Source organism: Mesoplodon mirus (assembly GCF_964341445.2).
Source record: "Mesoplodon mirus genome assembly, chromosome: 3".
Lineage (NCBI taxonomy): Eukaryota > Metazoa > Chordata > Mammalia > Artiodactyla > Ziphiidae > Mesoplodon > Mesoplodon mirus.
Window position 1 is genome coordinate 40,436,468 of NC_138978.1, and position 23,992 is coordinate 40,460,459.

General features: G+C 39.3%; 1 protein-coding gene across 2 annotated transcripts in view; it reads right to left on the reverse strand.

The window, feature by feature from the left end:
- ZSWIM5 (zinc finger SWIM-type containing 5) overlaps positions 1-23,992 on the reverse strand; it is a 251,036-nt gene that overhangs the window by 22,220 nt on the left and 204,824 nt on the right. For both annotated transcript variants that reach the window (XM_082613340.1, XM_082613341.1), the window contains 7 exons: positions 15,109-15,288; positions 9,995-10,171; positions 7,296-7,442; positions 6,646-6,783; positions 4,971-5,231; positions 4,621-4,756; positions 3,610-3,767 (listed from right to left, as the gene is read on the reverse strand). In XM_082613340.1, the coding sequence (XP_082469466.1) occupies positions 3,610-3,767; positions 4,621-4,756; positions 4,971-5,231; positions 6,646-6,783; positions 7,296-7,442; positions 9,995-10,171; positions 15,109-15,288 (1,197 nt within the window). The remainder of the gene's footprint in view (positions 1-3,609; positions 3,768-4,620; positions 4,757-4,970; positions 5,232-6,645; positions 6,784-7,295; positions 7,443-9,994; positions 10,172-15,108; positions 15,289-23,992) is intronic.

Here is a 23,992-nt window from a genome sequence, read left to right on the forward strand (position 1 = left end):
CTGGCTAAAATCATTGGTATGATATTGAAATAGAAGAGGTGAAAGTAAACATCTTTGCCTTGTTCTTGATGTTAGGAAGAAAACATTCAATCTTTTACCATTAAGTATAAGGGTAGCTGTATCACAGATGCCCTTTATCATGTTGAAGAAATTCCCTTCTATTCCTAGTTTGTTGAGGGTTTTAATTGTTTTTATTAGGAATAAATGTTGGATTTTATCAGGTCCTTTTTCCATATTACTGAGATGATCATATAAATATTCTTTTTTACTCTATTAGTGTGGTGAAATACAGTGATTGATTTTTGAATGTTAAACCAGCCTTGCATTCTTGGGGGGTAAACCCTACTTATTACAATATATTATCCTTTTTATACATTATTGGATTCAATCTGTTACAATTTTTATTAAGAATTTTTGAACCTATGCTCATGAGAGATATTATTCTGAGTTTTCTTTTTTCTTTTCTTTTTTTTTTTTGCGGTACGCAGGCCTCTCACTGTTGTGGCCGCTCCCATCGTGGAGCACAGGCTCCGGACGCGCAGGCTCAGCGGCCATGGCTCATGGGCCCAGCCGCTCCGCGGCATGTGGGATCCTCCCGGACTGGGGCACAAATTCGTGTCCCCTGCATCGGCAGGCAGACTCTCAACCACTGCGCCACCAGGGAAGCCCTGAGTTTTCTTTTTTACAATAGTTTCCTGTCTGATTTTGGTGTGAGGATGATGCTGATTTCATAGACTGAGCTGGGAAATACTTCCTCCTCTTCAATTTTCTGCAAGAGTTTATACAGAATTGTTATGTTTTCCTTAAATGTTTGGTAGAATTTACCATTTAGTCCTGGATTTTCTTTCTTTTCTTTCAAAGGTTTTTATTTACCAATTCAATTTCTTTGAAATTCATTTCTATTTATTCTTTCCTTTTTACTGTGATAAAATATACATAATAAAATTTACCATTTTAACCATTTAAGGGTACAATTCAGTGACATTAAAGACATTCACATTGTTGTGCAACCATCACCACTATTTCCAGAACTTTCTCATCATTCCAAATTTGTAGAGAGATACTTTGAAACTATGTAAATATCCTGTTCCTCATCAAATGTTCAACCACTAGCTTAGCATCTATTGCTATTTCTTCACTGCGGCTATTCTAGGTAACTCATATAAGTGGGATCATACAATGTTTGTCTTTTTGTGTCTGGTTTATTTCACTTAGCATAATGTTTTCAAGGCTCATCCATGTTGTAGCATGTATCAGAATTTCATTCCTTTTTATGGCTAAATAATATTCCATTGTGTGCATATACTCCATTTTGTTTATCCATTCACCTGTTGATGGATACTTGAGTTATTTCCAACTTTTGGCTACTGTGAATAGTGCTGCTATTAATATTGGTGTACAAATAATCTGTTTAAGTCCATGTTTTCAATTCTTTTGGGTATATACCTAGCTAATTCTTATTTATTTTTGAGTGAACTTTGGTAGTTTACGTCTATGAAGAAATTAGTCTATTTCATTATGTTGTTTAATTTATTAGCATAAAGTTATTCATAATATTCCCTTATTAACATTTTAATGCCTTTAGAATTTGTTGTGATGTCACTTTTCCCATTCCTGATATTGGTAATTTTTGTCTTCTCACTTTTTCTTGATCAGTCTGGACACAGATTTCAATTTTATTTATCTTTTCAAAGAAACAGCTTTTTGTCTCATTGATTTTGTCTGTTTTTCTATAGTTTATTTCATTGATTTCTGTTCTGATCTCTATTATTTCCTTTCTTTTGCTTACTTTAGGTTTCATTTGCTCTTCCTTTTCTGGCTTCTTAAGGCAGAATCTGAGATCACTGATTTGAAACTTTTCTTCTTTTCAAATATAGGTATTAAGTGCTAAAAATTTCCTGCTAAGTAAAGCTTTAGATCCAATCCACAAATTTTTGTATGTTGTGCTTTTTCATTCAGTTTACAATATTTTCTAATTTTCTTGTATTATTTTCCCTTTGTCCAATGAGTTATATGGAAGTGTGTGGTTTAATTTCCAAAACTTTGGTGGATTTTCCATATATCTTTTTATTATTGATTTCTAATTCAACTGTGGTTGTCTGGAAAAGATTTTTATTTCACCTTTGTTTTTTGTTTTTTTTTTTGCGGTACGTGGGCCTCTCACTGTTGTGGCCTCTCCTGTTGCGGAGCACAGGCTCCAGACATGCAGGCTCAGCGGCCATGGCTCACGGGCCCAGCCGCTCCGCGGCATGTGGGATCTTCCCAGACCGGGGCATGAACCAGTGTCCCCTGCATCGGCAGGCGGACTCTCAACCACTGCGCCACCAGGGAAGCCCTCACCTTTGTTTTTGAAAGATATTTTCACTGGTATAGAATTCTAGGTCAAAAGTTTTTTTTTAAAGTACTTTAAAGATTTTTCCCCACTGTCTTCTGGCTTACACTGCCTCTAATGAGAAACCTGCTCTCATACTTATCTTTTGTCCTTTTTATGTAATGTGTATTTTTTCCCTCTAGTTGCTTTTAAGTAAGATTTTCCCTTTTATCACTGGTTTTAAGCAATTTGATTATGATGTGCCTTGGTATAATTTTCTCCATATTTCTTGTGCTTGAGGTCATTGAGCATCCTGGATTTGCAGTCATCCTTATCCTGCTTGGAATCTGACACTCCATGCCAGGCCACTGCCACCCCCACTTCCGACATGGATGACTATTGTCAAATTTATTACTTTTGCCAATAAGATTTGTGAAAAATGTTATCTCAGGGTAATTTTAATTTGTATTTCTCCAGTGAGGCCAGGCATTTTAATTGTTTAAAAGTCATCTGTATCTTCTTTTCTGTAAGCTTGCCTGATCATATTTTGTTCAATTTTTGTATTGGTTTTTTGATCATTTTTATATTGATTTATCTGTATCTTTTATCTTTTCTACAATGAGCATGCATTTTTTTGCAATAAGAAGACACAAGAAAAAGTAATTTTAAATTTAAAAAGTGCTTTTAAAAACTCATGTAGTTTCCTGGTATTGGAAAAATATTCATAGTCCATGGTAGCTAGTATTTTATTATAACTTCTCAGGGGCTTATTTTCACTTCTCTTTGTGATTAAACCTACATAACTAACATGGAGTGTGTGAGCTTAAAAGCCTGAGTCACTCTGGACTGCCTATCTTTTGACCAGGGGCCCTAGAAAAATCATAAACTCTCGTATCTGTAAAGAGATCTGGAGCTCCATCACTTCAGCAGATCTTCCAATGGCCCTGGGAAGCTGACAGGTCATTGACAATGATCCCCATTTTATAGATTTTTAAACCAGAGGCTTAGAAAGGTAAAGTGACTTTATCATATGGAAGGTTAGATTTAGAAGTTACCTTAAATATGATCTCATTCTCTGTACTCTGAGTCCTACAATTAGTAACTACAGCAAAACTTTGGCTTGGACTCATGTGTTCATTCTAACAGCAGTAATCAAAGTGAGGATCCCTATCACTATAAGTGCTTAGGGGAGGACAGATAGCTTCTCTTCTTCAGGAGACAGCAGGCTAAGCCTTTGATAGGCCATGACTGGGCAGGCATACTGGGGGTGCTGGAGCCTTAGGTCTTTCTATGCTCACCTTTGGCAGCAGTCAGCATGGTGGAGGCCAGTTCACACTGCTGTGATTCCAAGTGTCCAAGCGTGAACCAGCGAGGGTAACGGCTGGGCACCACAGATACCATATGGTGAGGGTGGGAAGTGTCGCCTGCAGAAGTTGAGTTTTCTAGAACAGGTAACCTAGAAGACCCAGGGAGAGTCATAAGCTATCACCCAGACCCTTGCCATTTGGAGCCACCTTAGGGCAGCTTGTTCTTTGCTGGGGAGGAATTGGGCAGGAAAGGGTTAATGAAGAACTTTGAAGGTTTTGAAACCTGTGGTACCATACTTTATATGAGGTGAGTGCCTGGGCGCTTGTAGAACTCAAGCTGAATAGTTCTTACTGCAGATGGATTTGAAAGATAGTTCAAAAACCATAAGATTATTTTTAAAAGCATAAGAAATATATGCCAAGTAATCCTCAGCAGTCCTTTTTGGTTGAGCTGAGGAGCTTTCTCAGCCTTATAGCCTAACTAAAATTCTTCTTCTGTATGTTCTGCTGCATCCTAGAGGTCCACCTGCCTGAACCAAGAATCCTATTCTAGTTTGGCAACAGGATGCCCACAGCTCATTGTTCTCAAGTCTTGATATAGAAAGACTTACTTCTACTTCCCCAGATGTATCTGGTGACCTATGCCTGGGAACCATTTCTCAGTTAGGTATGGAAAGGCTCAAACCCCTTGTGAAGCTGCCAAACTGGGCCTAGAACAAAAGAGACTCAGGCCTTGGGTGATCCATATCTGTTAAAAATTCAGAGACTTCTTCAGACAGTTCACTGAGAATGCAGCCAGGGAGCAAGTGCGTCACCAGCAAGGCATCCCAGATAGGAATCCTAGATCATATGAAAATATCTGAACCATTTTAGGGCAGGCTGATGGCAGGTCCAATAGAATAGAGAAAGAGTGAAGAGAAGAAAGTGTGACAAACAAAGAAAAAGAACATTATGAGACTTCTGGTTTAGTGGAGGCATTTGGGCTAGGAAAGGGCTACCCACCTCATGGCACGTAAGGCTAATTTATAGGACAAGTCTGGATCATGAGGCAGTAGAGCTGAGAACAAATACTTGGCAAAGGTATGCATGGGAACACTCTCTCGGTGGATGACTTCTCCCAGACCGCTGAAGGGGCCTCCTGCAGGAAGAAGATAAGCCAGCCAGTTATTTATCTGTATGCTTTTATTTGTCTGCCTGGACTTGAGGCTTAGGATCCCACATGTGTTTGCTAGCCATAAGAACCTTCACTATACTTTAACGTCAAAAATGTTGCTATACCTGTGCTCTGTTAGAGAGGGGAACCCAGAGTCACAGGCCTAAGACTCGGTGACAATAGCCCCTTCTCTACTTACCTTCCAGGAGTAAGATGCACTGCTTCTGCAGTGTTTGCACTAGCTCATCATCCAGCTGCAGCTCCTGGAGTCGACTCAGGAGCTGCTCCTCATTACGGCACACCTTGTCCTGTGCGTAGAGGCCTTCAGGCATCACCCTCTGTTGACCCATCCCCATCAGAGCAACTTCCATGGCCAATGACAGGTAGGACTCACTGCTGTCTGGGCAGCCTGCAGCCACAGGCACATGCTGGTACACAGGGGCTCTGCTTTCATTCATATCTGAGGACAACAGGGCACCGGATTCGGTAGGTCAGGCCCCATGGATTTTTCTGCCTCTCTTCCCCCCACACTTTGGAATACAGCTTGGTCAAGAGCTAACACAGGGAAGCTGAGTCAAACACCAGAACAGTAAGACAAATATACTGAAAAAAGGTTATTTTACAGGGTTACAAAGTTTCCTAACTCCTTCCTAATGCATTATCTGGCTAGGCAAGCTGGGGAAGAATACAATCATACTAATCTTTTGCTAGAATGTTATGTAATACTATAATTATCTATTTTTGTGTCTGTCTCTTCACTAGAATGTAAGAACCTTAAAGGAAAGAGACTTTATCTTACTGCCTGAGGCATCTCCAGGGCCTGGTATGTGGATGGAGCTAAGTGTATGTCTATGGTAAATAAACCCCAAGTACAACTTCAGGTTTTCAAGATGTAAGTGTCATTGTGCAGATGAAACAGACCAAAGATGATGAGTCCTTTTTCAGGGGATCAGAGGGAAGATAGGGTAGCCCCTACCTTGCACTGGGGCCACCCCTTGTATCTCTACCCACAGAAATCCAAATCCATCCAGTTAAACTATTACTTTTGTGACATTTGCAACTTTTATGTTATTATTACTTTATATGTTCCACCTTTGGGTTCAAAGTTTCAGCAGGAGAGCACAGGTTTAAAAGCCAGAGTCCTAATTTCTTTCCTTTCCCCTTCCTCCATCTGGTAAATATTTATGGAAGACTATTAAATGGGAGTTATTGCCCTAAGTGCTAGGATCACAATGATAAGTCATAATTTCTGCTTTCAGGGACCTGACAGTCTAGTAAGAGATACTTACTTGTAAACAAATTGTAATGCAGTGTGCTAAATACCGTAACAGATGTATGTATACAATACAGTGATAGCATAAAGGAAAGAAGAATCAGTTCTGTCTCAAGTCCTTGCTACTTTGAGACTTTATTAAATTACTTCCCTTTTATTTCTGTTTTGTAAATTTGGTACAAAACCACCATAAAGGAGAATGTTCAAGGGGAACATGAGAGTATTACACAAGGTATATACACTGCTGATGGAAGTTTTTTCCCCCTTCCAGACTCTGAGGACTACTTGGCCTCTGACTCCTCAAATCCCCCTAGCCCTTCTTATTCCCCTTGGATTACTCTTCAGGCATTCACACGGTAGGGAAGTGAGAGGAGCAAAGGAAGACTGAGGCTGGCACAGTAAAATGGGTGAGTAGGACAGGGCCAGTCCACAGAGTGGGAAAGGAAGGTGGGAAAGAGAGCAATCCCAAGAAAACCTCTCAGGGGAGGTCCAGTTTGGATAAGAGACCAAAAGGCTGCAGGAGGGGTAAAACAGCCTCTGTCATGGAGGAGAAGAGAGCTCCCAAGGGCAGTTTCGGCTTGCCTTGGGCTGACCCCTGTACCTGACACTTCCAGATAGCCATCATCATTCAGGCGGCAGGCCTCAGTCAAAGTGAGAAACAGGCAGCCAATGGGATCCAGGGGGTGGCCCACCCAGCCTTCTAGGTTTGTGATCGTTGTGGTTCCTCTCTGCAACAGTTCTGGAAACAAGCAGGTCAAGGTTTCAGAGAGTGATAGAGACACACTGCTCTCTGTCCCTGCCTGGTCTCTCCATTAGTCTCTTCACCAGTCTCTTTCAGACATTGGCCCTGAAACTCAAAGTAAAGCTTCCCTCACTGTCTTGCTTTGGGTTGATGAGACTGGTCACAAGCTCATCAGCCAGCTCTGAGGCATGTGGTATGCATTTAGGCTGCCTGCTGACAGCACACATATGTAGACACAGCTTTACAGATCTTCTCATACCAGATCTTAGTGGATTCAACTGTCCTGTGAGAGAGGCAGGCCAGCATTATTATTCCCATTTTACAGATAAGAAAACTGATATTCAAAGAGGTAAAGTGAGGCACTCCACACAGCACGTAGAATGACCTAGAATCCCCTAGCCCCTGTAACACCAGGAAACTTAATGAAAATTAAGTACTAGGCCTTGCAGCCCCTGAAGATCCTCATCAGCCTCAGCCTAAGGAGTTAAGATGGCTCTTGATCACTATACCTTTCTTCTGATGCTTGTAGATTTCCAGCTGCCGTTGCTGCTGCAATCTCAGAGTATTGATAATGGCCACTGTGAGTCTGAGGGCCTCTTTTGGGTAACCATGGGAACGCAGGGCATCAACCCGAGCACAGGCTGTAGGCACATGCTCTGGCAGATGAGAAGAAAATATTTTGATTGAGTTAAATTTTCAAATCAGGAAAATTCATGCTTGACAAAGGGAGATTGTATTCAGTTCAGTTCCTCAAATTCAACCTGACATCTACTGTGTACTAGAAATTGTATTTTATCTTTTAGGGACAGAAAGTTGAATAAGTCACACGTACTACCTCCAAGGAGATACCCTGCAGCCTCAGTGTAGTGGCTTGGTGTAGAAAGGGACAAAGAACTAGGATAATAAAATGTTGTACCTCTTTGTGAACATGTACTACAGGAATGCAATGTAGCAACAAACTGCCTTTATAGAGGGAAAGGCCTCATTTGTTTATTAATCCTATGCTTCCTGAGAACCTATTAAATGCCAGGTAGCATGCTGGGCAAAGCAACTACAAAGATGAATAAGAAATGGTCACTTTCCTCAAAGTGCTCACAAATGATACATAAACAGATCATTATAAAACAGTTGAAAAGAAACGACATGATAGAAATATACACAGAAAGAAAATAATATTTGAGCTATATCCTTTGTAGGGCAAGTACTATTTTAAATATGTAGACAAGCAGGGAAAGGCATTCCTGGTTGCCTTCATATATAACATATAAACAGAGGCATATAAGTAAAAGCATAAAAAGTATTCTAGATAACATCTTCAGAGTACGGCAAATAGTTCTGTGTGGAGTTAGGTTATGTGGCTAAAGATAGCCTGGAAAGGTAGAGTCTGGGATGTTAAGAGCTTTGGATGCCATACTAAGGAGTTTGGATTTACCTTACATATAACAAATGACTACCAAAGGCTTATAAATGGGGAAGTGATTATAATGAGATTTACGGTTTATTTTGTGATTTCTTTTAAGATAACATTAAAAATTATACAAATAATTACAGAAAATTTGAAAATACAGATAAAATAGAAAATAAAGATTGGAGATGACCATTATTTCTAGTTTCATATTTCATTTTATGAAAAATATATATATCCAGACTTTTCTATTTAATTTTAATAAAAATGGGATATTTTAATTATTGTTTTGTAACTAGGTTTTTCCACTTAATAACGTATTGTAAATATTTTCCCATATCATTAAATACACTTTTATAACATTAAAAATGATTACATACCATTCCACTGAATATGCATACTATCCATTAAGTCAATCAATCCCCTATTGTTGGACATTTAGATTGCTTCCAGTTTTTCTCATCTGTACATTATACATCCATGCTCTAATAAACCCCATAACTTTATGCATATTTTTAGTTAATTATAGCTCAGGATAAATTCCTAGAGGTAGAATTCCTGGATCAAGGGCTATGAATGTATTTTAAAGGCTTTTGATAAATGTTGAAATGTTGTAAGCATTTACATTCCTACCAGTAGTATATGAGATTACCTCTCCTACATGTAACCTCTCCTCTACCAAAACCTAATTATCTTTGTTTATAAAATTTCTGACTATTTGCAATCGAAACATGATAATTCAGTGTTGTTTTGATTTGCATCTTTGTTTATTAATGAGGTTATATTTTTTCTCATGCTTGTTATATATATGTTTTAGAAGTGTTAGATCAGAGAAGAAGAAATATAGTCAAAGGGAATTTCAGGTGGATTTAGCAAGATCTTGTGAAAGACAAAGATATGGGGTGAGGGATGGAGGTAGGGAATTGGGAGATGATAATAAAAATGTACGTTATTGTCGTAAGACTCAGAAAATGCGTATTTTTAAGAAGTGTCTAGTTTGGAATGGGCATTCTGTAATAGTCAAGAATAGATTGACAGAGGCTAGAAGAGGGTTTAAACTCACAATGGAACAGCTCTATTCTGTTATGATGACGGAAGGAATGAGGAAGACAGCTTGGTGACAAATGCAGATAGTGCCTTAGCTACTAGTACAGAGTAATTTAAGTTTCAAAGTTCATGCCTTTTCAGCAAAATATGTAATTTCAGAGTAGATTACAATGTTGCTCAGTAACTGCTGACTAAGAGAGCCTGTGAACTAATGTCTAATGATTTATTTTTATTTTTTATTTATTTATTATTAGTTTCTGCTTTATAACAAAGTGAATCAGTCATACATATACATCTGTTCCCACATCCCTTCCCTCCTGTGTCTCCCTCCCTCCCACCCTCCCCATCCCACCCCTCCAGGCGGTCACAAAGCACCGAGCCGATCTCCCTGTGCTATGTGGCTGCTTCCCACTATCTATCTATCTTACGTTTGGTACTGTATATATGTCCATGCCTCTCTTAATGTCTAATGATTTTGTTAGTACTCTCTCAGATTTACTAACTCCTTTCCCCTCCCCAAACTTAGGGAACAATATAAATCCCTCTATTTGAGGTTACTGTACCTCATTTGTACATATGCAAATCGCACAGGCTACACATAAATACCCTGAGGCCCTAGTCAAGGCCCCAGAAGATCTGTATGAAGACTGTCCAAAGTGTAGTTGTGTTGCTGGTACCTATGCAGATGGCTCACTCAAGCTTGGCATGAGGTGAGAGTGGGCTCTGAAATTCTGAGAGTAGGACAGGTACACTTACCAAGCCACAGTGGCTGGCCTTGGGAATTAAAGAGTAGTCTCTCACTTTCCTGCTGGCAGGCAGGAGCTATATATACATCACTGCTGATTATTCGCTGTAAGTGGCTGTCCTGCCAATGCAATTCACGGCCCTCGATGGCTCTAGTGAACACTGTCCGTCTTGGTCTGGATAAAGAATCTGGGGAAAGAAAGAAATGCAGCAGTTCAATGATGGGTAATCTGAAGCTCTAGCTCCTGTGTCTTCTTCAGGGTGGGAGGAGTGGCAGAAGAATAGTGTATAGTTAGTGACAGCAGTCACTCTGCCATCTGTCTGGGTGTTCGTTGTGTTGCTTCTTTATCGGATAGCTTTTAGTGTGTCTGTGCCCTCTATGGGAAGAACCTTTCTACATAGATCTATGGCTGAAGACCAATTTCTCCTAGGACCCAGAGCCACATGAAAGAGAGGAGGGACAGTGGTGCTCAGCTGCTCAATTATGAGGATACAAACTGCTTCTATAGAAGCCAGAGGAACAGAGAAGCAGCTAGGTAATGTCCCTGGCCAACTCATAACCTGTTTCTTTTACAGCATGACCCACATCAGACTAAGTACTTCTGTGACATTGATATAAAAGCTGAAAAAGAGCTGAAGCCCTGTGTATTCTGGTATCTTTATCACACTAGTGTCTGCGAGCTTCAACCTTGTTCTCCCATAAGAAAAACTGATGCCGACAAAAGACTAAATTGTTTTCTCACTGGAGTCCTACCATGCCATCTCTCTTCAGGAAAAGGGCTGCAGGGAAACAGTAGACAAAGTAAGCTCAATTCCTCAGAGTGATATGTAGGAAGACCAAATGGAAGATACAATCATAAAATGTGGATATAGAAGGACTCATGGAAGTGACATTTAAGGAAATAAAAACATAAAACGATCATTTAACTGACTCTCTGCCAGACTAAGAACAGTTGAAACTATTTTGGGATCAAGAACTGAAATACAGATATTTCCAGAGATGCCCAAATGAGTTGTGAATCTACTGATCCTGTGCAAAAATATTGGGAGGGAAAGTCAGAGGATTCAGACTGAACATGAAAGAAATGAACATATTCATCTACTAAGCAAAAGTCCTTGGAATCTGGTCATCTCTTCAGAAACTGGTATATTCCATAGAGTGCAGGCTCAGAGGATTAAATCAGAATAGCACTGACAATATTTACTGAAATTGCTTCTCCTTCATGTCACCCCTCAGTTGAAGCACAACAACCCTTCTACTGGCTGCAGTCGGAGCCCCTCTCCTGCTAAACTGAGAATCCACCGTGGGTCTGCTCAGCCCACAGTGGGGATTAGGCTCCCAATATGTTTTGTATTTCATGAAGTCAGCAAATAATGACTGCCTACTACATGGCAGGTACTGTTCTAGGTATTGAGGATATAAGAAGTCCTTGGCTTCATGGACCTTTATATTCAAATGGGGAGAGACAGTTAAATGAATGTATAGTATAGTAAATATATAAGATGGTTATGAGTGCTAAGGAAGGGACTAAAGCAAAGTTAGGGAGAAAGGCAAGTTGGTATTGGGTGGGGGTTATTGTCTTATATAGCATGGTTTTTAATAAGGTAACATTTGAACAGAGAACTGAAGGAACTGAAGAGCAAGCCTCAGATATAACTAAGGGAAGAGCATCCTAGGCAAAAGGAACAGCAAGTGCTACTGGTGGGAACAGATTTGGAGTGTTTGAGGGTAGTGAGGAGGCCAGTGTACCTAGAATGGAGTAAATAAGCAGGAAAGTCATAGGAGATGAGGTCAGAGAGATACTAGGAAACCAGACCATGGAGGGCCTTCTGGGCCATGAGGCAAAGATGAGAAGCCACTGGAGGTCTTTGAGCCATTGAAGGTATATGATCTGATATGCATTTTAAAAGGACAACTGGCAGCAGTATTGAGAATAGACTTTACAATGAAAGCAGTTAGGAGGCCACTGCAATAATCTGTGAAAGATGATGGTAATCTGTTCAGAGTAATAAGCAGTGGAGGTGATGAGAGTAAATGAACCCTGGATATATTCTGAAGGTAAAGGTAATAGGATTTGCTCATGGATTAGATCTGGGATGAGAAAGAGAAGAATCAAGGATGACTTCAAGGTTTTTAAGATAGACTTGTCATATATGCAGACAGGGAAGACTGCAGGAGGAGCAGGTTTGGGTGGGGCTAGAGGGGTAAGAAATCCTACTGATATCCTATTAGTATCTAAGCTGAAACATCAAAAAGGTAGATGAACATGTAAATCTGGAGTTGAGAGGAAAAGTCTGGGCAAGAGATATAAATCTGGATGTTATTAGTATATAGATGATTATTAAAACAATGCAATTACCAGTGGAGTAAATATAGAAAGAGAAGTGGTTTGATAACTGAGCCCTGGGTACTCTAGCATTTTAGGTTGAGAAGTGGTGGGGAGACAGTAAAGGAGATTGAGAAGGAGGGGCCAATGAAGAGGAGAACCAAGAGAGCAGTGTCTTGGAAATAAGGTGTTTGAAGGAGAGAGTGGTCGATTGTGACAAATACTGATGATAGGTCAAGTAAGATTCTGACTGAGAACTAGATTTAGCAATGGTTAGCGTTAGTGACCAGTCCAAGAGATGTTTCAGTACTGAAGGGATGAAAGCCTGACTGGAATGAGTTGAAGAGAGAATAAGAGCAGAAGAAGTAGAGAAGATAAATATAAAATATTCTTTTGTTTTGAGCATTTTTCTTAATTCTACCACTTATTTCTACTACCTCAGAGAAACAAGGTGGTAGACAGAGAGTCATGTGTGGTCAACAAGAATGTTTTTTGCTTTGTTTTGTTTTGGGATGAAAGATAAAACAATGTGCTTGTATACTCAGAGGAATAATCCACAAAAATCTGTGACGCAGGAGACAGTAGAGATAGTTCCTGGGGTGATGTCCTAGATAAAAGGAATAAGATTTCAAGAACAAGTGGAGGGTTTGGACTTAGACAGAAGCACAAACAAAAACAGCAGAAGAGGCAGAGTAGATGGCTATAGACAGAAGCAGATGTGGTGATAGAGTTTTGGAAATTCTCTTCTGATTGCTTCTATATTCTCAGTGAACAGGAAGCAAGTCTTCAGGATGAAAGTGAGGATGGGGAGAAAGTACAGAAAGTTTTAAGGAAAAGATGGTGTGAAATAGTAATTTAGAAGACTGAAAGAAGGCATAGACTAGGGAAATGTAGTTGATGTCTGGACAATACTATGGACCCACTTGAAATTAGTGGTCATAAACTTAAGATAAGGCCAGTTATCATAGTCATGTTTCTCTCCACCACGTTCAGCTGTGTGGGTGTGAGCACTGAGTAACTAGAAAGTTAAACTGAACTACTAAGGTTAGGGTTTTGCTATGTGAGTGTAACTAAGGGAACGAGGGGGTTGAGTATGTATGCAAGGTAGTGATTATAATGATGCACCAAGGAATCTAGCCGGGATAAGAAGGAAAATGAGGCTACCACAAGAATGAAAAAGTGATAGGATCAAAATTCCTAGTGGATCAAAGAATTACTGGAACTGGAATACCAGAGAAAATAACCTAGTAAGACTGGTGGTGCTAATTAGAGCTTCTTGAAATTGCGATTGTGAAGAAGGTGTAGTTATTGGTAATGACAAGCTTTAGGGTATGATCTTGGGGTTGCATAGCTAAGTTATGATAGAAGATAGACTATTATAAGAGAGGAGGTCAAAGAACTGAAAGACTAGAATACTGAAAGTACCATCTATGTGGCTATTTAAATGATCAAGAATCATGACAGAAGTAGGGGCAGAGAGTAGTGTTAGTGAGCCAGTAACCAAAAATCTTCAAGGAATGAGGGGGATTGCCCCAGAGGTCAAACGACCAAAACCTGGAGGGCAGCAGACAGCATATTTTAACAGCACTGACTTTAAAGCTGGGGGGTATTTTAGGAAGGAGGGTAGGACAATGATGTAGAAATGGCAGTGAAGAATAAGCAGGATGCCTATTGCTCCATCAGGCCCAAAGGTAAAGAGATGTGAGAGATAAATCAGCCAAAGCTTGAGAAGACTTAAGAGGAAACAACATCCTCAAATAAGAACCAGTAACAACGAATAACCAGTATACTGTGACAAGGAAGAAACTGCCAGACTGGAGGCACGTTTATACACATGTGACTCTCTCTATGCCAAACCAAAGTTAATACTGAAAGGATAGATTCCTGTGTTGTGGAGGTTAGATGAATGCCAGCAAAGGGTAGCTTCAAGTGGCAAAGTTGTAGGCTTTTCATCTCTCATTACCTTCGTTGCCTTAAATACACTGATAATCAATTATGGTACAGTAGATGAAGACCAAGCAAGAACAATAATTTAAGTGATTTCCTCCTAGAGGTTAAAAATATCAGTAGATTTATCACTTAAAATAAAAGGGAGGACATGTAAAATCAATGTCTGATAAAATCTACCAGTAAAGGATCCCCATGGGCTAAAGAGCAATCAGTTGCCAACAGCAAATGGCCTGAGTTAGATGAACTAAAGCTGATGTGAATGTTGATGTCCAGTGATACCTGGTCAGTGGGCCCAAAAGGCAGAGGGTACAATATCACTGTACTGGATTTGTCTTAAAATGGACCAAGAGTCCTAGCCATATCTCGGAATGATGACCCCCTCCTATAAATCTGCTGTATCAAAATTTGAGGAAAACAGAGAAAAGTAAGTAAGAAAGGCAATTGTCAGGACATTTTTTTAAGTTGTTTTTTTTTTTTTCTCCCAGGTCTTCTATCATTCCCTTGAGGTAGGTCTTCTGAGCTAAAACCAACCCCAACTGAGGCCAAGATCCATTAGTCATGAAAAACTTGAAGGGTAAAGAGGATTCATGAAGAGGGCTCTAGGAATTTATGCTGGGCACTGTAAGGACACTCTAGATGTGGAAAAGGACAGCATCCTCAGTGTCAAAGATACAAGCTTACCCTTATTTAAGGTTTGGCATTTCAAGACAAACAAAAGAACAGGCTTTTCTTATTTAGGATGACAATTCTGACAGTCCAAAAGTTGTCCAGCTACCTTTGTTCTCAGGCTTTACCCTCTGACCTTTTAGAGTTCCAGGCATGAAGACGCTAAAATGATATCTGGCTCACCTGAACGGTGACTGGCATTCTGGGGAAGTGCGTTGGTGATGTTGGGCAGCTCATGACCATAGTTCCCATCCTCCAGGGGACAGATATCCAGGTCATTCCACTTCTGCAGTTGCTGCAGCCAACAGGATTTTTCCTCCAATTTGCAATGTGGATTTAAAATGATGCACACCCATAACGCCCCTGGAAAAGAAAGCAACCCACATTCTTGACATCTCTCCTTTGATGTATGTCTAAGCCTTAATTTTTCAGTTTACTCTTTTCTTCCATTTTTTGTTGGTAGGAAAAGTTTCCAAAATATCAGCTTTTCTCAATATAAAGAACCAAATCTGAAAAAAACCAGCCCCAAAATCAAATCTGCTAAAGTTTTCAGAAATGCTTATTTTTCCTTCCCAAAGTTTTCTTAAAGCAGAGTGACTATATTGATATCTGGATATATGCCTGTGATGATGAACAAGACAGATTTGGGCTTGAATTCTGAGCTCAGATCTGCAGTCCAACAAACATTTATTGAGAGAGTTCTTGTTGAAGACCTTGTATTGGAGAATAAGACTCTATTCCTACCCTTGAGGAGCTGTCCAATGGGGGAGATAGATAAATAAACACAGTGTCATTTGAATATGATAAGTGTTAGATAAAGATATATTCAGGGTACAATAATAGCACAGAGGAAGGGCATTTAGCATAAGAAGGAAGGTGCTCAGAAAAGGATTCAATTTTAGTTGACCTTGGACTTTCTGAGCTTCAAATCCCTCAACTGTAAAACTGAGATCATAATGTAAAGGGCCTAGCATATTATTTGGCACAGAGTGTAATTTAGTATTTCCCTTTTCCAGGGAAAATCGTTTATTTGTACTTGGATTTTGATAATGTTGATCAGCTGTGATGCCTTAAAACTATCACATTCTTGGATCTTCTCTGTCACTATAGCAGAGTATCACATATTCCACATAACCAATGAGTACTGTTTCTTTGACCACATCACCCTTCTTTGCAAGCAAACCTGCTTCTTATTTTCAAAGTTTGCTATGTGGCTGAGACAGAAATATTCTCAATCTCAAGTTAACAATAAGCCTGGCTGCAGAGTGTCTTAAGTTAAACATCCTTTGGGATGGTGTTACATATATAGACGGCAGTATATTCAGACACTATTTCAAGGCCCCTCAAAGTCAAATTGGAATGTTTTAAAAGACCATTTAAGCCTCAATTTCAGGTACTAACTAGAGATGATGAAAATTCATTTCTATTGGCTCAGTTCAGTTTTTCAAATCCACAATGAAAAAGAAACTACACTATGTAATATAATAGTATTATATAATGATGGTTCTTAAGGGGATTATAGTTAGGAGTCCCTCAAAAAATAATTATACTAAAGCATAGTAAACGCTATTATAACCACATATAAAGTGCTATGAGAATATGTATGATGGAACAATTAACTCTGTAAGTGGGGTCAGGAAAAGTTATAACATTTGAGTTTGGCCTTGAAGAATAAACATGAGTTAATTCTAGTTAAAAAATGGCTAATTAAATACATATGTTCATCATCAGTCCCTCTTGATACTTCACTAAAATGAAAGTAGAGGGATAAAAACAGGCATAAACTCACACAGACACAGAGAATGGGAGAGATGAAAGAGAAGAGTCATAAAATTTGGGAATCTGGAAAGCATGTGGATGAGAGATAGCTGACATAGCAGAAGAAAGTTGAAAACTCCATCAGCAGTTACGAAAGCCCAGCAGCAGACTGATTCATGCTGCAGAGCCCCGCTGAAAGTGGGGCTGAAATATAGTGGAACAGGTTAGAAGTTTGTCAAAGGTCTCAGGATCACAGACTTCCTCCTCTATTCAAGGTAGCTCAGTGCCTGTTCACTCCCTCTCCTGGAAGAAAACCAGAGCTTTACTCACTGGCAAGATAGATTCAGAGAGGCTCTGGATTGGGAATACTGTGTACAACTGAGGGTGGGGTTTCCATGCGAAAAACTGAGGGAGTAAGAAAAATATACATATTGTACAAATGGACATCCTTACCCCCACCATCAAACCCTTTCCCTATTTGGTTCTGAGAAAACTGTGACAGGCTTATAATCCAGACATGGTGTTCATGTCCTAGTGTTTTGTGGAAGGTAGAACTTGTGAGTAAAAAAATTAGCTGAGGAAATATCTAAGCAAAGTGTTGAAGGAGCAGCCTGGTTTCTCTTGACTGCTTATAGTAAAATGCAAGAAGAAAGAAATTATTTAAAGACAGAACTGTGAATCAAAAAGGAAGCAGAACTTAAAGATGTGGAACATGCTCAGCCTATCCACATTGAAAAGAATGAGAAAGCCTGTTTGGGAAAGAGTATAACGGTGTGACCCTTAGAGAGGTAAATCTTCATTTTTTATTGTAGGAATAAAAAGAGAATACCTAGAATTAAAAAATCAAGAAAGAACAGTTATTTAGAAATGTGGAGGCATGTTAGAAAAAGCAGCTAAACGAATTAAAAATTGCTCTTTCTGAGAAGTAGGAACTGACAATGTGAAGGAATAGGGCATAGGAATATTGTTTTTTATTATAAAGTTTGTAGAACTCTTTGACATTTTAACCTGTATACATGTATTACTTCATTTTGAAAGAAGAATGAGAGATAAATAGGAGTGGTTTGGGCAGAGAGATTGAGGGAGGGTATATACCCAAACAGGAGAAAGGACATAAGCGAAGGCAAAGACGTTCTCATGAGTCATTTTAGTCTCTTTGGATATTTAGTCTATTGGATGTTTTTTCCTTTTGGTAGAAAATTTTTGTAATCTAGCATTACAAAATAATGTACTATTGGGACTGTGAGTTCCTACCAATTACAGTGTCCTTTCTGAACACCAGGTGGCAGGAAATCCCTAATATATAGGAGGTAAAGGAGGTGAAGAATTTCTAACTGTGTGACAGTAAGAAAGATGCACAAATATTCAGATCATAGAAATTACTTTCTCTACTTTTAGAATTTAAGAATCCTAAAGGCCTGTATAAACCTCAAGAAAAAAATTTTTTTCTTCACATTGTAGTCCTTTCCTATGGTGTCTGTGTTACACTGTTTGCTGGTTCTTGTAAAATTAATGTAGGGATAGGGTCCCACCCACCAACAAACAAAAAAGATAAGAAAACCTCATCATTTAAGATGCGGGAAGAGGAGCCCTAAGAACAGAATTTTAAGGAAGCACCAATATTTAAGTTGTGAGCAGAGAAGAAGGAGGAATAAGCAAGAGATTAAGAAAGATAAGAGAGATGGAAGAACCAGGAGAAATTAGTGACCCACAAGCCAATTAGCAATGTCCAATGAGGCAGAGTGTCAGTATTAGTAACAAACATTTACTTTACAGTTTAAGATGTGCTTTTTGTTTATAGTGAAGTAAAAGATTTTCACATTTAATCTTCATAAGTATAACGAGAACCAAAGAGAGGCCATTAAACTTGGCCTTATGAATGGCAAAATCAATAGGATAACAGGAACAGAAAACAGATTGGGTGAGTTGAGAGAGGCTTAAGAGGTACAAAAAAAAAACAGGGAACTAACTACAGTCATCAAGGAGTTACTATTTCCTAGGCACTGAAATATTAAAAAGGGGATCCCTAGAAAGTGAGTACTTTCACCTGTAAGTTTAAAATGAGTTTTCTGTTTTATTAAGTCATTATGGATTTGTTTTAAAAAAAAAAACTTGAGATTGCTGCATCTCTAAGAAAGAGACAAGGCAAAAAATCCTGCAGGTGCCTACATGTAATAGGCATGTAGGGACTGTGTTACCACGATCCAAAAGCAGATTTTCCAGCAACTTAAAAAAAGCATCACCTGGGCTTCCCTGGTGGCGCAGTGGTTGAGAGTCTGCCTGCCAATGCAGGGGACACAGGTTTGAGTCCTGGTCCGGGAGGATCCCACATGCCGCAGAGCGGCTGGGCCCGTGAGCCACGGCTACTGAGCCTGCACGTCCGGAGGCTGTGCTCCGCAACAAGACAGGCCGCGACAGTGAGAGGCCCGCGCACCGCGATGAAGAGTGGCCCCCGCTTGCCACAACTAGAGAAAGCCCTCTCACAGAAGCGAAGACCCAACACAGCCATAAATAAATAAATAAATAAAGCAAAACTGTCAAAAAAAAAAAAAAAGCATCACCTGAGGATACGGGGAGGGGGAAGGGTAAGCTGGGACAAAGTGAGAGAGTGTCATGGACATATATACACTACCAAATGTAAAACAGATACCTAGTGGGAAGCAGCCGCATAGCACAGGGAGATCAGCTCGGGGCTTTGTGACCACCTAGAGCGGTGGGATAGGGAGGGTGAGAGGGAGGGAGACGCAAGAGGGAAGAGATATGGGGACATATGTATATGTATAGCTGATTCACTTCGTTATAAAACAGAAACTAACACACCACTGTAAAGCAATTATACTCCAATAAAGATGTTTAAAAAAAAAGCATCAAAAACTCTAACCAAGTGTAGGTACTATGGAAGTTAAAATTTTACATAATTATTATATATTAAATATAATAATAAACAATAGTGACAAGTTATTTCTTTTTATGGGCTACGCATTATAATAGGCACTTTATATATATTATCTTATTCAGTCTTCCAACTGTGCGGGTCAGCAGGTCTTGGATTGGGTGTAGAAGGTAGAAAACAGAGGGAACCTAGGATGACTCAGATTTTCTTCTAGAGCAGCTAGATCCATCTCACAACCCTGTACTGAGATGGGGAAAATCAGGCTTTGGCGGGAAAAATAAGAGTTCTGTGATGGTCATGTTAAGTTTGAGATGTTTCTTAGACATGGTGGGAAGCTGGACACTGAGCCCACAGCCCAAGAGAAAGGTCAGGGCTAGAGACATAAACTTGTGACTTGCCTACATCTAGATTATATTTAAAGCCATGGGACTGAATATAATCACTTAGGTACAGAATGTAGACAGGGCAGTGGGTACTGCAGAATACTCAATATTTAGAAGGGTTGAGGAAAGGAAGAGGAGCCTACAAAGCAATCTGACAGAAAGTAGCCAGAATGTGGGAGGAAACCCAGGAGGGTGTGGGGTTATGGAAGCTAAGAGAATACGTTTCAAGACGGGTATGGTCAATTTTATTGAAAACTGCTAAGAGGTCAAGTAAAATAACAACAGAGAAGTGGTCACTGCAATATGGAAGTCACTGGTGACTGTAGCAAGAGCTACTTGTCAGCAGAATGGCAGCAATGAGCAATGGAAGCTCAATTGCAGTGGGCTCCAGAGAGAGAATGGAGGTAAGCAAATGGAAAGAGTGACTGCAGACAAGGTTTTCAAGAAATGTTGTTTTGTGGGATAGGGAGGGTGGGAGGGAGGCTCAAGAAGAAGGGGATATGGGGATATATGTATACATATAGCTGATTCAGTCTGGTTTTTTTTTTTAACATCTTTATTGGAGTATAATTGCGTTACAATGGTGTGTTACTTTCTGCTTTATAACAAAGTGAATCAGCTATACACATACATATATCCCCATATCCTCTCCCTCTTGCGTCCCCCTCCCCTCCTCCCTATCCCACCCACACTTCCAGGTGGTCACAAAGCACCGAGCTGATCTCCCGGTGCTATGAGGCTGCTTCCCACTAGCTATCTATTTTATTTTATTTATTTATATTTTACATCTTTATTAGAGCATAATTGCTCTACAATGGTGTGACAGTTTCTGCTTTATAACAAAGTGAATCAGTTATACATATACCTATGTCCCCATATCTCTTCCCTCTTGCGTCTCCCTCCCTCCCACCCACCCTCCTTATCCCACCCCTCTAGGTGGTCACAAAGCCCCGAGCTGATCTCCCTGTGCTATGCGGCTGCTTCCCACTAGCTATCTATTTTACACTTGATAGTGTATATATGTCCATGCCACTCTCTCACTTTGTCCCAGTTTACCCTTCCCCCTCCCCATATCCTCAAGTCTATTCTCTAGTTAGGTCTGCGTCTTTATTCCCGTCTTGCCCCTAGGTTCTTCATGACCATTCTTTTTTTCAAGATTCCATATATATGTGTTAGCATACAGTATTTGTTCTTCTCTTTCTGACTTACTTCACTCCGTATGACAGACTCTAGGTCCAACCACCTCACTACAAATAACTCAATTTCATTTTTTTATGGCTGAGTAATATTCCATTGTATATATGTGCCACATCTTCTTTATCCATTCATCTGTCGATGGACACTTAGGTTGCTTCCACGTCCTGGCTATTGTAAACAGAGCTGCAACGAACATTGTAGTACATGACTCTTTTTGAATTATGGTTTTCTCAGGGTATATGCCCAGTAGTGGGATTGCTGGGTCGTATGGTAGTTCTATTTTTAGTTTTTTAAGGAACCTCCATACTGTTCTCCACAGTGGCTGTATCAATTTACATTCCCACCAACAGTGCAAGAGGGTTCCCTTTCCTCTACACCCTCTCCAGCATTTATTATTTGTAGATATTTGATGATGGCCATTCTGACAGGTGTGAGATGATATCTCATTGTAGTTTTGATTTGCATTTCTCTAATGATTAATGATGTTGAGCATTCTTTCATGTGTTTGTTGGCAATCTGTATATCTTCTTTGGAAAAATGTCTATTTAGGTCTTCTGCCCATTTCTGGATTGGGTTCTTTGTTTTTTTGATACAGAGCTGCATGAGCTGCTTGTAAATTTTGGAGATTAATCCTTTGTCAGTTGCTTCATTTGCAAATATTTTCTCCCAATCTGAGGGTTGTCTTTTCATCTTGTTTATGGGTTTCTTTGCTGTGCAAAAGCTTTTAAGTTTCATTAGGTCCCGTTTGTTTATTTTTCGTTTTATTTCCATTTCTCTAGGAGGTGGGTCAAAAAGGATCTTGCTGTGATATATGTCATAGAGTGTTCTGCCTATGTTTTCTTCTAAGAGTTTGATAGTGTCTGGCCTTACATTTAGGTCTTTAATCAATTTTGAGTTTATTTTTGTGTCTGGCGTTAGGGAGTGTTTTAATTTGTTTTACATGTAGCTGTCCAGATTTCCCAGCACCACTTATTGAAGAGGCTGTCTTTTCTCCATTGTATATTCTTGCCTCCTTTATCAAAGATAAGGTGACCATATGTGCATGAGTTTATCTCTGGGCTTTCTATGCTGTTCCATTGATCTATATTTCTGTTTTTGTGCCAGTACTATACTGTCTTAATTACTATAGCTTTGTAGTATAGTCTGAAGTCAGGGAGCCTGATTCCTCCAGCTCCGTTTTTCGTTCTCAAGATTGTTTTGGCTATTCGGAGTCTTTTGTGTTTCCATACAAATTGTGAAATTTTTTTCTAGTTCTGTGAAAAATGCCAGTGGTAGTTTGATAGGGCTTGCATTGAATCTGTAGATTGCTTTGGGTAGTAAGGTCATTTTCACAATGTTGATTCTTCCAATCCAAGAACATGGTATATCTCTCCATCTATTTGTATCATCTTTAATTTCTTTCATCAGCGTCTTATAATTTTCTGCATACAGGTCTTTTGTCTCCTTAGGTAGGTGTATTCCTAGGTATTTTATTCTTTTTGTTGCAGTGGTAAATGGGAGTGTTTTCTTAAATTCACTTTCAGATTTTTCATCATTAGTGTATAGGAATGCCAGAGATTTCTGTGCATTAATTTTGTATCCTGCTACTTTACCAAATTCATTGATTAGCTCTAGAAGTTTTCTGGTAGCAACTTTAGGATTCTCTATGTATAGTATCATGTCATCCGCAAACAGTGACAGCTTTACTTCTTCTTTTCCAATTTGGATTTCTTTTATTTCTTTTTCTTCTCTGATTGCTGTGGCTAAAACTTCCAAAACTATGTTGAATAAGAGTGGTGAGAGTGGATAATCTTGTCTTGTTCCTGATCTTAGAGGAAATGGTTTCAGTTTTTCACCATTGAGGACGATGTTGGCTGTGGGTTTGTCATATATGGCCTTTATTATGTTGAGGTAAGCTCTCTCTGTGCTTACTTTCTGAAGGGTTTTTATCATAAATAGGTGTTGAATTTTGTCAAAAGCTTTTTCTGCATCTATTGAGATGATCATATGGTTTTTCTCCTTCAATTTGTTAATATGGTTTATCCCAATGATTGATCTGCATATATTGAAGAATCCTTGCATTCCTGAGATAAACCCCACTTGATCATGGTGTATGATCCTTTTAATGTGCTGTTGGATTCTGTTTGCTAGTATTTTGTTGAGGATTTTTGCATCTATGTTCATCAGTGATATTGGCCTGTAGTTTTCTTTCTTTGTGACATCTTTGTCTGGTTTTGGTATCAGGGTTTTGGTGGCCTCGTAGAATGAGTTTGGGAGTGTTCCTCACTCTGCTATATTTTGGAAGAGTTTGAGAGGGATAGGTGTTAGCTCTTCTCTAAATGTTTGATAGAATTCGCCTGTGAAGCCATCTGGTCCTGGGCTTTTGTTTGTTGGAAGATTTCTAATCACAGTCTCAATTTCAGTGTTTGTGATTGGTCTGTTTATATTTTCTATTTCTTCCTGGTTCAGTCTTGGAAAGTTCTGCTTTTCTAAGAATTTGTCCATTTCTTCCAGGTTGTCCATTTTATTGGGATATTGTTGCTTGTAGTAATCTCTCATGATCCTTTGTATTTCTGCAGTGTCAGTTGTTACTTCTCCTTTTTCATTTCAAATTCTATTGATTTGAGTCTTCTTCCTTTTTTTCTTGATGAGTCTGGCTAGTGGTTTACCAATTTTGTTTATCTTCTCAAAGAAGCAGCTTTTAGTTTTATTGATCTTTGCTATCGTTTCCTTCATTTCTTTTTCATTTATTTCTTATCCGATCTTTATGATTTCTTTCCTTCTGCTAACTTTGGGTTTTTTTTTTTTGTTGTTGTTGTTGTTCTTCCTCTAATTGCTTTAGGTGTAAGGTTAGGTT